The sequence below is a fragment of the Musa acuminata genome, chromosome BXJ3-5 (assembly GCF_036884655.1).
Source record: "Musa acuminata AAA Group cultivar baxijiao chromosome BXJ3-5, Cavendish_Baxijiao_AAA, whole genome shotgun sequence".
In the NCBI taxonomy this organism is placed as follows: Eukaryota; Viridiplantae; Streptophyta; class Magnoliopsida; order Zingiberales; family Musaceae; genus Musa; species Musa acuminata.
Window position 1 is genome coordinate 39,388,754 of NC_088353.1, and position 13,948 is coordinate 39,402,701.

At 37.0% G+C, this 13,948-nt stretch overlaps 1 protein-coding gene across 1 annotated transcript; it reads left to right on the top strand.

Annotated features, from left to right (window-relative positions):
* The first annotated feature begins 4,666 nt into the window (after positions 1-4,666).
* On the top strand, positions 4,667-10,797 carry LOC135638798 (blue-light photoreceptor PHR2-like). The gene is made up of 4 exons (XM_065152215.1): positions 4,667-5,717; positions 9,584-9,813; positions 9,974-10,072; positions 10,522-10,797. The coding sequence occupies exons 1-4, from the start codon at positions 4,758-4,760 to the stop codon at positions 10,601-10,603; spliced, it is 1,371 nt and encodes a 456-aa protein (XP_065008287.1). The 5' UTR covers positions 4,667-4,757; the 3' UTR covers positions 10,604-10,797.
* The last annotated feature ends 3,151 nt before the right edge of the window (positions 10,798-13,948 follow it).

The window sequence follows — 13,948 nt, forward strand, 5'->3', positions numbered from 1 at the left end:
CACCGAGCTCAGTTTCGAGCTCTGCCAGGTGATGCAATCACCAAGCTCAGTCTTCGAGCTCTGCCAGGTGATGCAACCATCGAGCTCAGTCTTCGAGCTCTGGCAGAGAGAAGCAATCGGCAGAGCTCAGTCTTCGAGCTCTGCCAGGCGGTGCCACCTCTCCAGTCGAGAGGTGCAACCGCCTGATCCCAGAATTCTGGGATTTGATCGATTTGATCGTTTTGAGCTCGAATTTTGAATTGGGTTGGGGCCTATAAATACCCCACCCATTCAGCACTGGAAAGAGCAAGAACTGACCCGAAATCTTGATCTTTTCAGTGGTTCTTAGAGCTCAAAACTGCTAGTTTTCCTCCTCCTTCTGTTCTTCAAGTTTGAGTTGAAAAGAGAGGAGAGAAAACATCTGTAAAGGTTGTCTCCTAAGCCTGTCAAAAGGAGAGAAATTGTAAGAGGGAAGTTTGGCCTTCGCCCATTGAAGGAAGGCACCTAGTTGACGTCGGCAACCTCATCGGTGGAGGAAGCCAAAAGTGGAGTAGGTCAAGGCTGACCGAACCACTCTAAATCTCTGGTTTGCGTTTAATTTCGAGTACTTTATCATTACTGCAAACCTCCCTCATCACTACTGCTCTCTGCGCTTTCACGAACAAGTTCTAAGAGCTGTTCTTCCAAATCTGCATTCAGACGTAACTTCATATTTTCATACATTACAGCTTACGTTTACGTTTGATTCTGCAGAACTGTTTTCCGCGCTTTTACGAACGAGCTTCCTTGCATTTTACGCTTACATTTTAATCCTATTAATAACTGCAATCTGTCCTCTACGATTTTAAGAACGAGTTTCAACATTTAGACGTAAAACTGCATTCAGACGTAAATCAGCTTTCCTCGCTCAATCATCAGATTTCAGTTCACGTTTACGTCTTGATTTCAACTGCATACTGCCTTCTGTGAGTATACAAACGAGTTTCAAAGTTTAGACGTAAATCTGCGTCCAGACGTAAAACTGCGTTTAGACGTAAATCTGCGTTTAGACGTAAAACTGCATTTAGACGTAAAACTGCGTTTAGACGTAAAACTGCGTTTAGACGTAAAACTACGTTTAGACGTAAATCTGCGTTTAGACGTAAATCTGCATTTAGACGTAAATCTGAGTTTAAACGCAAAACTGCGCTTAGACGCAAAACTGCGCTTAAACGCAATCTGCACTTAGACGCAAACTGCACTTAGATACAAACTGAGAATTTGCTTTTGCATCACAATAGTTTTTGAACGAACGCAGCTTTTGGTTTTTAAATTATTATAAGATTTCCGCTGCACTAATTCACCCCCCCCCCTCTTAGTGCTCTCGATCCTAACAGTAAACTCTCTTAGTGTTGAGTTTCTTCCTTTTTTTAGTTTAGAAGTCTTTCTAAGGGAGAAGTTGATTTTCGCCCATTGGAAACAAGATCGGTAGTGGAAGTCGGTGGCCTTGAGTGAAGAGGAATCAGGAGTGGACATAGGTCAAGATGACCAAACCGCTATAAATTTGATTTGCATTTTTGTTTATGTTTTTTCTTGTAATTACTAACTAATTTAGTTACTCACTACTTTTACTTATATTCTAAGTTAAACATATTTTCGATATGGGTTTCATCCCCCCCTCCTCGTCTTAGTGCCTTTATGGTCCTAACAGTAATAATCCCCAAGAAAGACAATCGGGTAGTGCCATGAGTTGGGCACCATCTGAGAAGGGGAGATCCTTCACCAATGAAGGTACTTCGAGATGAAGGGATGAAAAGGGAACTTAAGCCTAGCCTCTAGTGCATTGATGTATAAATAACTGTACCTACATATCAAGGTCAAATGGGTGTCCCCTAACCTGAGATACTTTTCATATGGTATTCGAAAGGAATTGAGAACCTGAGATACACACACTTAAGATTCTTTCATTATCTAAAGATCCCTGATGACCTTTAGGTCAATCAGAATCATCCTCTTTGAGGAGGAGGGATCGGGCCCCTTCTCCCACCCTTGGGCTATCTAAAGGTGAGACTTTAGACATCTTTATCAATATTTAGGTAAGGGTTTGGGACTCAAAAGAATTAGAAGAAGATACTCCCTTACCTACTGAGAAGTGAGGAATAAAATGCTTTAAAGGTCCGAGACATGAAATAAAGGTCAAAGGGATCGAGGAAGTAGATATAGTGGGGCTCACAATGCAAAGTGAGTCCCATGCTTAGCAAGGGCCTATCTTATGCACAATGAGGCATTGCCTCACCTACCAAGGTATTACTTTGCTTGTTAACATGTTGGTTCAACTTCTAAGATCTTCCCACCAATGGAATTTTTCACTAATGGACTCTCTTGCCAATAGTCAAGCTTAAGGCCCCTTTCAAGTTAAGCATAAAAATGTATCCAAGATATTTTTCTCGGGCTAAATTTTAAAGATAATATCCCTAATTCACGATGAATTTCGAAATATGTAGAGTTTGAACATTTTAAAGATGATATCCCTAATTCATAAGCAAGAGTTACAATGTATGAAGTTTAAGTTTGACTCTCGGAAGACCAATATCACATAATACTTCATTAGAACATAAAATTTAATTTCATAAAGAATAGTGAGGCTAGTCAATATTGATGCACTATTTTATATAATAAGTTCATGAATCCCTATCCCTTTGCGTAAGTCACTGAGCTTTAACACATGTTTTTTTTATTAAATTATGATCTCATAAAATATCTTAATGATATTTATTTTAAGACAATTTTAAGAAAGAGTTAGAAAAAAATATTTATTGATGGACTTTAATTCTTGAGAAGGGATCTCGTAAAATACTATATTGTCCTGGTTTCTAAGATTTCTCCTAGAATACCTACAATTTTAAAATTTATTTTAAATTATTGTTATGGAAGAGAAATCTCTCAAAATTGATAAAGATAAGATACTTTAGATAAATTTACCCATATATGAGGATGATTATTAGTGACACCTTTATCAACCCAACTTAGTCCTAGGCCACATGTGTAGGAGTCCTAGAAGGTGACTCGATCACTATCTTGATGTTCTATCGATCGACCTACAAGAAGACTAAGCTTAAGTAGGGTGTCCGCCCTTCGATGCTCAAATTAGGGCTAAAGTGGAAAAAGCTCGTAAGTAAATATTAACTCACCTCTATAATAGTGAATATATAGGCTTTTATAGTGAGTCGAGCCTAGAAAAATATTCTATGATAAGAGCTAAATATTTCCTCGTAGGTCTATCTCTATTGCTAGTTCTAGATGACCGTCACCTAATTTAGGTCTTAACATATGGTGAGCTACGATTGGAGGATAGATTTTTTCGCCATCATTCTCTCTCCTCTCCCCCATAAGGGATATCTCGAATTCATTTCTCAAGCATTTGATCCCTTGTGAATTGAACATTCTTTTTATGTTAGGCCTCGATAATGAATATCTCCTATGTTTAGCTCAAGAGAGATATTTTAGATATATTTTCATACTTAACTCGAGAAAGACATCTCAAATATATTTTTCATACTTAGCTGAGAGGAGTATTTTGAGATCATTTTCATGCTTAGCCCGAGATAGACATCTTGGAAGCATTTTTATGCTTAGCTCAAGAGGAGCCTCAAGCTCAACTATTGGTAGGAGAGTTCATTAATAGGAAATTCTATTGATGGGAAGACCTTATAAGTTAGTAAGCAAAGTAAGGGAAGACCTTAGTGCCTCCTTATATATAAAATGAGCTCTCGCTAAGCATGAGACTCACTTTGCATTGTGAGCCCCACCATCATTGACCTCTATCTCATGAGTTTTGGATGGGCATCACTCAGCTTCAAAGATTCAGAAAAAATCGACAAAGCAATGGGGAAAGGGAGAATAGAGAAGAAGACAAAACTACTTAAGCACCATAGCTTCTCAAATGCACTAGAAATGAAGAGGATAACATTAACTGATAAGTATTAACGATAATAAAATCTGCATTTAAAAGTGTTGTATGGATATATATGTTGGACCTAAATTAAAAATGTCAAATAAAATTTAAAAATGATATTTTAACTCAAGCCATCTTGAGCCACAATGACAGGGAAAGATGAAAGAGACAAATAATTTACTGTTCTCCTAGATGTCACATGCATCATATGTTGAGAGATTTAGTACCTTATGATGCTACTTAAGAAGAAAATACTAATAAAAAAATCCACTAACAAAAATACGTTAGATGAGTTGTTAGTTTTCTTAAAGGACGTTATAAATTAGTGCAGCCTTGGAGAATTACTAGAACCTTATCTGATGGCTGTCGTAATTGTCTGACCAGAGTCAAAATTTAGGGGTTGTTGGCCTGTGGTAGGTGGATCTCAATCATCCCAATAAATTACGGAAGATGGTTGAAATAAATTTCCTTCCCTCTTAGGGTTGACAGTGATTTCAGTGAGGGAATAAAGGAAAAAAAGTTTCATAATATATTCTTCTAGAAAAATAATTAGATTTTGGAAAGTGTAGTTAATGTATTAATATTGCAAATTGTATTTGATACTAAAGGTCTTATTTTCTTCTCAAAGAAGAAAAGAACTTCTAAGAGGTTTTTTTCCCCCTCGATTTATAAACACCAAAATAAATATAAAATAAACATGATTCCAAAATCAAGGCATGAACAGATCACTACTTCTCAACCTACCAAACGTCTAACGCATACAACCTTCCTCGAACACAACCCTACTCTTATCCCCTCCTCGCTCCATCTCTCACCTTCTCCCCTTCGTTCCACCCCCAACACAATGGAAGCCAACAACCATCCTTCCTCCTCCCTCCCCAGCCCCCAAACCCAAGAGGACCAGCAAACCCAACTCCCCGCCACCACCAGTCTCCCATTGGCCACCATCTCCCTCTCTGTTCTCCCCTCTTACATCTCTCTCTTCTCTTCCTCCACCTCCTCCCTCAAATCCTCCTCCTTCTCCCCCTTCTCTTCCCACCTCAAGATCCCCTCCCAGATCTCCTCCCTTTCACTCTCCCTCTTCTCTCCCCCCTCCAAGCCCCACTCCAAGCTCTCCACCCCTTCCAAGATCTCCAATTCCCTTCTCCTTTCGCCTTCCCCCATCATCATCCGCCGCCCCGCCGACCCATCCGCCGGCGCCGCCGCCCGCCGCTGCTCCATCGTCTGGTTCCGCGCCGACCTCCGCCTCCACGACCACGAGGCGCTCTCCGCTGCCAACGCCGACTCCCTCTCCCTCCTCCCCGTATTCCTCTTCGACCCCCGCGACTTCGGCCGCTCCCCCGCGGGCTTCGACCGCACCGGACCCTGCCGCGCCCGCTTCCTCGTCGATTCTGTTTCCGATCTCCGCGCTGGGCTGCGCCGCCGCGGATCGGACCTCGTGGTGCGGGTCGGCCGCCCGGAGGTGGTGCTGCCAGAGCTGGCGCGCGCGGCCGGCGCTGACGCCGTGTACGCCCACCGGGAGGTGTCCCACGACGAGGCGCGTGCGGAGGAACGGGTCGCGGAGGCGATGGAGGCCGAGGGGGTCGAGGTAAAGTACTTCTGGGGCAGCACGCTGCACCACGTGGATGATTTGCCGTTCGATCTGGAGCACATGCCCACCAACTATGGAGGGTTTAGGGAGAAGGTGAAGGGCGTGTCTATGAGGAAGGCGATTGAGACCCCAGAGGAGGTTAGGGGTCTCCCATCGAGGGGTGATATCGAGCCTGGGGAGATCCCAAGCTTGCAAGACCTTGGGCTGAATCAGGTACCGACCATGTCGTAGGTTTGATTTGTTGACTCAAATTCTTCCTTTATTTTATCTTATAGTTTTTCTATCTCTTGAAAATTTCATGTCTTCTTTATGCATCTTTCAAATAGTAAAGGATTCGAGCAAAAAAAACAGAGACTATTGACCTTCTTGGTCAAGATGCCTTGCAAAAATAATACGAATATTTCAGAGGCGGTAGTAGTGTTGCTAATGAAATAACGGTTTCAGTTTTAAGAGTACAAGTGGTTAAGTTTAATCGGCAATGATTAGCTCCAACTGCTAATATGTGATCGTATTTCATTGTGCATGTGATCTTTTGTTTTCTTGGGCCTGAGCTTATTGCTTTCTAAAAAAAAACCAGCAACATTAAGCTAACAGAACAATTTTTTATGCAAAAATGGATTCACTGTAGTAACTTCATAAGACTTCATATGCCTTGTGGTTTATTATAGAATCAATTGTTCATTTGCAGTAGCAAATTAAACTGCAGTTTACTGCTAGACCTGTTTGTTTGTTTCTGTAGAAGTTGTGATTTAAATTTTCTAGTGAAAATCTTTTTCTCCAAAGATACCAACTTTTGATATGTCTCAATAACAAGTTTCCTTGACATTATTATATATCATTATAACAGTTGAACTTTTCTTTTGTTAATTTCGGTTTGGTCATGAATATAGCCCTCACTCTTGCAAAAAGTGTAATGTTTAGGTAATGCATAAAAGAAAACAAATTTTTTTGCAACATCCCATGGTGTTTAACTAAGAGATTTTTTAAGTTTCTTGGGATTCATAAAAATTCCAAGGCAACTAGAAAATTGACCTCAGATTCATGGCTTGTAATATAGATAAGATCTGATTTCTAGGGATTATGTGAAACTATGAATTATAAATAAATAAATGAAGGTTCCTTGTTGATTGCCAAATCAGTTGTTGCATTAGAATTCATAGTTTCTGATCTCGCCGTTTCAGGTTGCATACAACATCATGTATGGATACATTACCTTTAAGGCCGATCATTCTTTTTCTTGTTTCTTTCTCGTTCTTTTTTCTTTTCTTGAGTACTTACAGTATCTTCTTTCTTTGGTTTCTGTACTCACTTTCAGCAGTTTTAGGTATTTTTTTCTTTCCGGAACTTAGTTTTACTAGCCGCTTCTAGCCACTCAACTACAGAGAAGAGCTAAAGCCCATCAAACAGTTGTACAATCTTAGAGATGTAAATTGGCTGTTGTCCTGAAATTGTGATGGAAGAAAAAAAAAATCAAAAGCATCTTATATAAAGAATTGGAAAATTCATCAGATTATGGTGACAGGGAGGGAACCTCAAAGAATATATTGTACTAAATTCTTAATATGATTTTTCTATGCAATAAAATATAAGAAAATTATTAAAATAAAGGTAAACTCTCTAGGATTGTATTGGATGTTTAGAAAGGGTAATGTTGGTTCAAAATGTTGACGTTACAAATTTATGGCAGTTGAATCATCTTCATGCAGAGGGGGCCCCGCATTAGCCTTGACAGGACTGGCCATTGGGAATGCTTGACTAACCATGCTCGGATCCCAACTAGTCCTACTACTGAGACTAGGTGCAAACTCTTGATACACCTTATAAGTTGCCAGCTCTTTTAGAGTCCCATTTTGCCATGTCAATCCCTTCCAATATCTTGGACACCTCCATAAACACCTAGTATGCGCAGGAGTGTGATTGGCTGCGATTAGTATTTTAGAGATCAATTAGATCAACTACTTGGCTCAGGAGTTAACCAGCTTACCTTTTTTATTAAAAAAAAACACTATTGTTTTTAATGGTCTATAACAACCCAAGCGCTTCCCATCAGAGCACAAAAGTGAAAGCGGTTTTGGATGATTCAGGCCAAGGTTTGACTTGCTAGTTTGAGCTGGCACGGTATGTGCCACCACGTACCGGTTTACCGACACATGGTATGTCAGTGTATACCAGTGTTTCGATGAGGAAGAAAAAGAGGTTTAAGAGGAAGGGCCAGTGGAAGAACAAAGAAGGAAGAAAGAGAAAGGAAGAAGGATGAAGAAGAAGAAAGAAAAGGAGAACAAGAAGTGCAGCGATACTTGGGAAGCAGTGGCTAAGTCGAAGGGAAGCAACAGCATCCCAGCGGCGAAGAGGCAGTGCTGTTTCAGCATCGCAGTGGTGAAGAGGCACTGCTGCAGCTTTGTACACAAGAAGAGCCTTAATCTGTTATTTTTTTTAATGCTGAAATGGACTGGGGCCACCACTTTTTTATTTTTTTATTATTTTAATTTGGACCACCTGAAATGGGGTGATCCATGTATCATTCCATGCCCTGACCAATATGTATTGCCTGTACCATACTGTTTCGGGTGGTATAGCAATCCTTGATTCAGGCAGCTTACATAGTCAACAGGTAAGGTAGGTCTAGCACACACTTCCTCTTTCAGATCAATTCTAAACTGAATCTGAGGAAACTCATAAAACTTCTAATGGGCTGAAAAGGCGAAGATCATAAGGCAAGAGAGGTTAAACATCCATGCATCAAAGTAGAAAACTTTTCATGTTTTTCCATCATGGTATTTTGCGTCTAATGGTTTGGAAAAAAAAAGGAGTTCATTTATTGTATATATAGTCTTCAGAAGTTTTAATATTATAGTATCAATTGGTCTAGTACTTCTATTTTGGGAATTCTAAAGACATGTTTAGAGAGATTTTGTGGGGTGAGATTAATTTTTCTACCCTCAATGCCTACAAATTTTATTCTTCTAGCCTCCTTAGGCACATCATTTAAGTGAAGGGTAATTTTTTTACTTTCGTATTTTCCTGGTCTCTCCACTATCTCTCTTTTTATTTCTCTTTTTCCCCCTCTTTTCGAATTTCCTATCTTCCTTCCAAATATGATCGTGCTCAATAGTAGGTAAACACACCCTACCAAGACTAAGACTAAATGAATTCATCATCTTCATCTCCAACCATTTTAAGAACTAAATATTTTAGATTGTTCAATTATGTTTTAGACTTGTATTGGAGTTTTGTAGCTGTATAGGAGTTTTGTAGAGTGCAAAAAGTATCCTTCTAATAAATTTTAATTGGAGATGTGGTTTAATTGCATAGTCAACTGTAATTGCTTTCTTGGCAATGTTTTTTGACCAAAAAAGACTCTGAAGTACACAATATTCTTGTTGATTGAGAGTATCTAACTTTTCGAACTTGTGACCTTCTGTACAGTCTAATTAGTGATGTTTCAAAATCTTTTGATGGCTCGAAGATGATATACGTTATGGGTTGCTAATACTAATGAAATGGCTGCCAGGTCTATCATGACGAGTCATCAATTTTCTTTGAACAACCATGGGATATGGCAGTGACTTTATCTCAATTTCTCTTTTCTGGAAGAACAGAAAGGAAATCATGACTTATTAGATGATCATTGAAATTTTGAATTTCATTACTCTTCTATTGAGCCTCTGTAGTTCCTAGTTGCTGCTTGTAGTTGTAGTTTATGTTTGTATCTTTGTCAATTTTGATGATGGTGCTATAAACAAACTCATGAGAAGTCTGTAGATCCTAGTTATTTAGTCATCCATTTCTTAAGTTATTCTAATTCGTAGCGAAACTAAAAGCTTAATTATTGATAAATTTTCAGCATTAAAAGATTCTAAAATGACCAAATTTCAGTAGTTACTCATAATTCTACCATGGATGAGCCAAAACTAAACAGTTTGATATTATTAGCTACTAGGTGACTTAAGTATCCTTTATGTTATAAATGGTGTCTCATTGCACTCTTCTCATATCACCTGAAGCAATTTGGTGAAATCATGTTTCCATCCACTTATATCATGTTTTTAATGTTTACCATGACATATTATATGGCTCAGGATGGGAAATCTCTCACGAGTGTTCCTCTTGTTGGTGGTGAGACTGAAGCACTAGAGAGATTGAAGAAAATTGCTGCTGAATGTCATGCCCAACCAAATGATGGAAATAAGGATAATACTAGGGATAACATATATGGTGCTAATGTCTCGTGCAAAATCTCTCCATGGCTAGCAACGGGATGCCTTTCTCCTCGCTTCATGTTTGAGGAGCTAAAGAAGACTGCGACTAGGTATATTTTTATTACACACATTTACTGATATGAGAAGTTCATGATTGTAAAAACAAATCCTTTACTCCTATCCAAGCTTCTAAAGTAGATATTTGAAATATGATGTCCTATTCATTTCCTTTTTGTGTATAAATCATGAAGTTCTGGTGTTGGTTTACAGGGCTATATCTGCCACTTCATCACGGAGTAATGGTGTTGATCCAGCAGATGGTGGGATGAACTGGTTGATGTTTGAATTAATGTGGAGGGATTTCTTCAGGTAGCATTAAATTTTTGTTGATTTCAACTTTTTCTTCTATTTATATATATACATACATAGATATAATAGATATGTATACTTATGATAAGCAATACAACAACAATAATAAAATCATAGGTCTCAATTATTTAGGATCGATTATATGGATCTTTTTACTAGATATATAAAAAAAATTATATTTAGTAAAACAGTGTACAAAATAGTGTTTGCAAGTTCTCCTCTATACATTTAATGTAACTGATATTAGCTAGACATGCCAAGACAGACTTTATTTGAGCTTAAATTGGCTTTCTGAGATCGAAAAGCTTTGTAGCAATAAAATCAAAGATTTCCTCACAAAACTAATTTAGCCCTAAAGAAAATGGTGTTGGGGTGGGTATGGCAAGAAAGTTTCAGGCAGTTTGAAATGATCCAATTATTGATGACATGTCGTCCCACTTTCTTGTCAGGTTTATCACCAAGAAGTGCAGCTCCCCGAAGAAAAAGGTAGAGGGTGTACCAGCTACGGCTTGCGCTGGCGTTCTAGTCTAACTAGTTTGCTTGCCTTGGTTTGGTCCCAATTTTAATGCATCCTTGGCCTGTGAAATCGAAGGTACTCTCGAAGTCAATCTTCTTTTAATTTCCTGTAATTGTCGCACCTCGGTGTTGTCTTGTCTCAGACATCAACTCTGAGCTATCAGTTTTTGTGCTGGTCAGAATAATCGGCCACTTGTGCCCTTGATTGACATGTCAGTATCTTTCGTTTCCGTTGCTTTAGCTCGAAGAGAGTAGAATTCCTTGTGGCACATCGAATGTCTCATGGAACAACGTGTTGCCTCAAATTGCATGACCTGTTGGGTCGCAGGACAAAGTCGTTTGCAGGTGTGATTTGTTATAGATTATGGCCAGGACCTTTTGGACGAGTTGCGCACATTTCTTTTGGTAATTTTAATGGAAAATAAGAGAAGCAAATCATAAAATAAATAAAATATAATAAATTACGAGAATTAGGAATTTGTTATCAATAATTTGCTAGGAATTCATTAAACTTTGGCTCTTGATTCCACCCTCCGTAGGGTTTACTCTAAGTCTATCCATTAGGTCTTTGACTTGGGGATTGATGACTATTGGCAACGTGGCCCGTTAAATTTAATCGTTAGTGATCTCGAGAATCCATAAGTTAAAGCATCCGCGGGTTAGGGTGCCTTAGCCATCACTTGTGTTGGAGTTGGGCTCATGGCATCATTAGCGGTTGATTGAGCCAACTACAAGAGTAGAAGCATAACAGATTGCATCAGTACTGTATCATATGGGTAGATGTGGCAATGCCGAGGGATGAAAGAATCGGTTGCTAACCTCTTGAGTGAACATGCCGTGGCTCAGCGGTGGCACACTCTCACTTGAGTGCTTAATGAGCGGGTTAGTGGTGTGGTACTCCTACAACATGAGACTTTACAATCATGAAACCTAAGTTGTCCAACATGTTCATCCGACACTTCGTTCAAACCTCCGACATATCGTCTTTTTTTCGATGTATTGCTCGATCTATCGGTATGTTGTCCTCCTACAACATCAGATATTTTTGGTGCAATGTTCGATCCTTCCGGCCCGATGCTTGAACTTTGACATGATACTCTTTGGCCCAATATATGATTCTCCTACTTTAAAGATTTATATTTCCATGATCGAAGATTCTCCTACGTCACTTATCTCAAATACTTATTAGTCTATAAATTTATTAATTGATTTCATCATCAAAATTCAAGATTCAATAATCTTCCTTTTTTCTATGATGATAATCAATTGATGACGAAGCTTTAACTAGGCTCTCCTTGTCTATATGTTATTTTGAAATATGACACTTGAATTCAAAAAAGAATGATAACTTTTTAATACTAGTGTTTGAATTTAAGTCGAAACAATTTTAATCATAAATCATAGTGACTTGCATCATTTTAGTTAACATGTCAAAATAATCATTACAAAATAAAAACATCATCGTTAAAACATCATAATTTTATTTTTTATGTCATTACAAAGGGTATAGTCAACTTCTCCCATTTTATCATAAACAAAAAAGAGAAATGTGCAAGTTACTATCTCTCTCCCCCGCTTTTTCATCACCAAAAAGAAGAGAAGGATATCATAGATTCATACTACTATTTCTCTTCAATCATTACGTAAAAATATTAATATCAAAGATAAGTTCAAATCATGAGTGATCAATTTGATGATAGGGTATACAAGTCATGAATACATAAACAATAAGAAATCAAGATAATAATCCATTTGAATGATCTCTTAAAAAAAAATCATATAAGAAGAATTCATGCATATGAAGGATCAAACATACCTAATTCTCTTCTAATAAAATTGAATTGTTCCTCATTCAATGGTTTAATAAAAATATCTACTAATTGATGTTTTATATCAATAAAATCTAAAAATATATCATGATGATTAATATGATCCCTAATAAAATAATATTTAATATCAATATGTTTAGTCCTAGAATGTTGAATATGGTTTTTTGTTAAACAAATTGCACTAGTATTATCATATTTTATAGAGACGTTTTTTAGGTAAAGTTTATTATCTTTTAAGGTATTCTTTCTCCAAATTACTTATGCACATCATACATCTACCGCGACATATTCAGCCTCGGTTATAGATAATACAATAGAATTTTATTTTTTGAAAAATCAAGAAACAAGTGCATGACCTAGAAGCTAATATATTCCACAAGTACTTTATCTATTCTGCATTTTGCAAAGTCAACATCATATGCAATCAAATCAAAATTTTTAGATTTTGGATACTATAATCCTATATTAGAGGTTACTTTTAAGTATCTAAAAATTCTTTTTACTAATTTATAATGAGATTGTTTAGGATTGAACTGAAATATGGTACAAAGCCCAATACTAAACATTATATCAGATCTAGTTGCAATAAGATATAATAAGCTACCTATTATACCTTCATAAGTCTTTTGATTAAATCATTCTTCTTTATTGTCTATATCTAATTTGGTAGAAATGCTGATAGGTGTATTAATGGCCTTAGCACTATCCAAATGAAACTATTTTAGTAGATTCAAAATATACTTAGTTTGACTAATAAAATTTTCATTACTTAGTGGCTTAATTTGCAATGTTAAGAAAAATATCAATTCACCCATTAAACTCGTTTTAAATTCTTGGCTCATACTTTTAGCAAATGATTCATATAAAGATTCATTTTTTAACTAAAAATAATATCATCAACATAAATTTGAATAATAAAAAATTATTTTAAAGATATTTAATAAATAATTTGACATCGACTTTGCTTTTCAAAAAATTATTTTGAATAAAAAAAGAACTAAGCCTTTCAGACCAAGCTCTAGGGGCTTGCTTCAATCCATAGGGAGCCTTACATAACTTATGAACATAGTTTGGAAAAAGAACATTTTCAAATCCAGACGGTTGCTCAATATAAACTTCTTTAGAAATAAACTATTAAAAAAAATACTTTTGACATTCATTTGAAATAATTCAAAATTTTTATAACATGCATAATTAGCATCCTTCTAGTTTCAAGTCTAGCTACAGGAGCAAAGGTTTCTCTATAGTCTATACCTTCTTCTTTATTAAAACCTTTGGCCACTAATCTAGCATTATTTTGAACCATGATATCTTATTCATCTTGTTTATTCCTAAATATTTATTTAGTATCAATCATAAGATGATCACTAGGTCTAGGAACAAGTATCCAAACTTTATATCTTTCAAATTGATTTAATTCTTCATGCATTGTAAAAACTTATGAGTTATCTTTGAGAGCATCATTAATGCATTTAAGTTCAATTTAAGATAAAAAAGCAGCATTTGCACAAAAAATTTTAAATGAAGAACG

Coding starts and splice junctions, on each gene's coding strand:
- LOC135638798 (XM_065152215.1), top strand. CDS start 4,758: ATGGAAGCCAACAACCATCCTTCCTCCTCCCTCCCCAGCCCCCAAACC. Junction 5,718..9,583: donor AAGACCTTGGGCTGAATCAG/GTACCGACCATG, acceptor TATATGGCTCAG/GATGGGAAATCTCTCACGAG. Junction 10,073..10,521: donor ATGTGGAGGGATTTCTTCAG/GTAGCATTAAAT, acceptor CTTTCTTGTCAG/GTTTATCACCAAGAAGTGCA.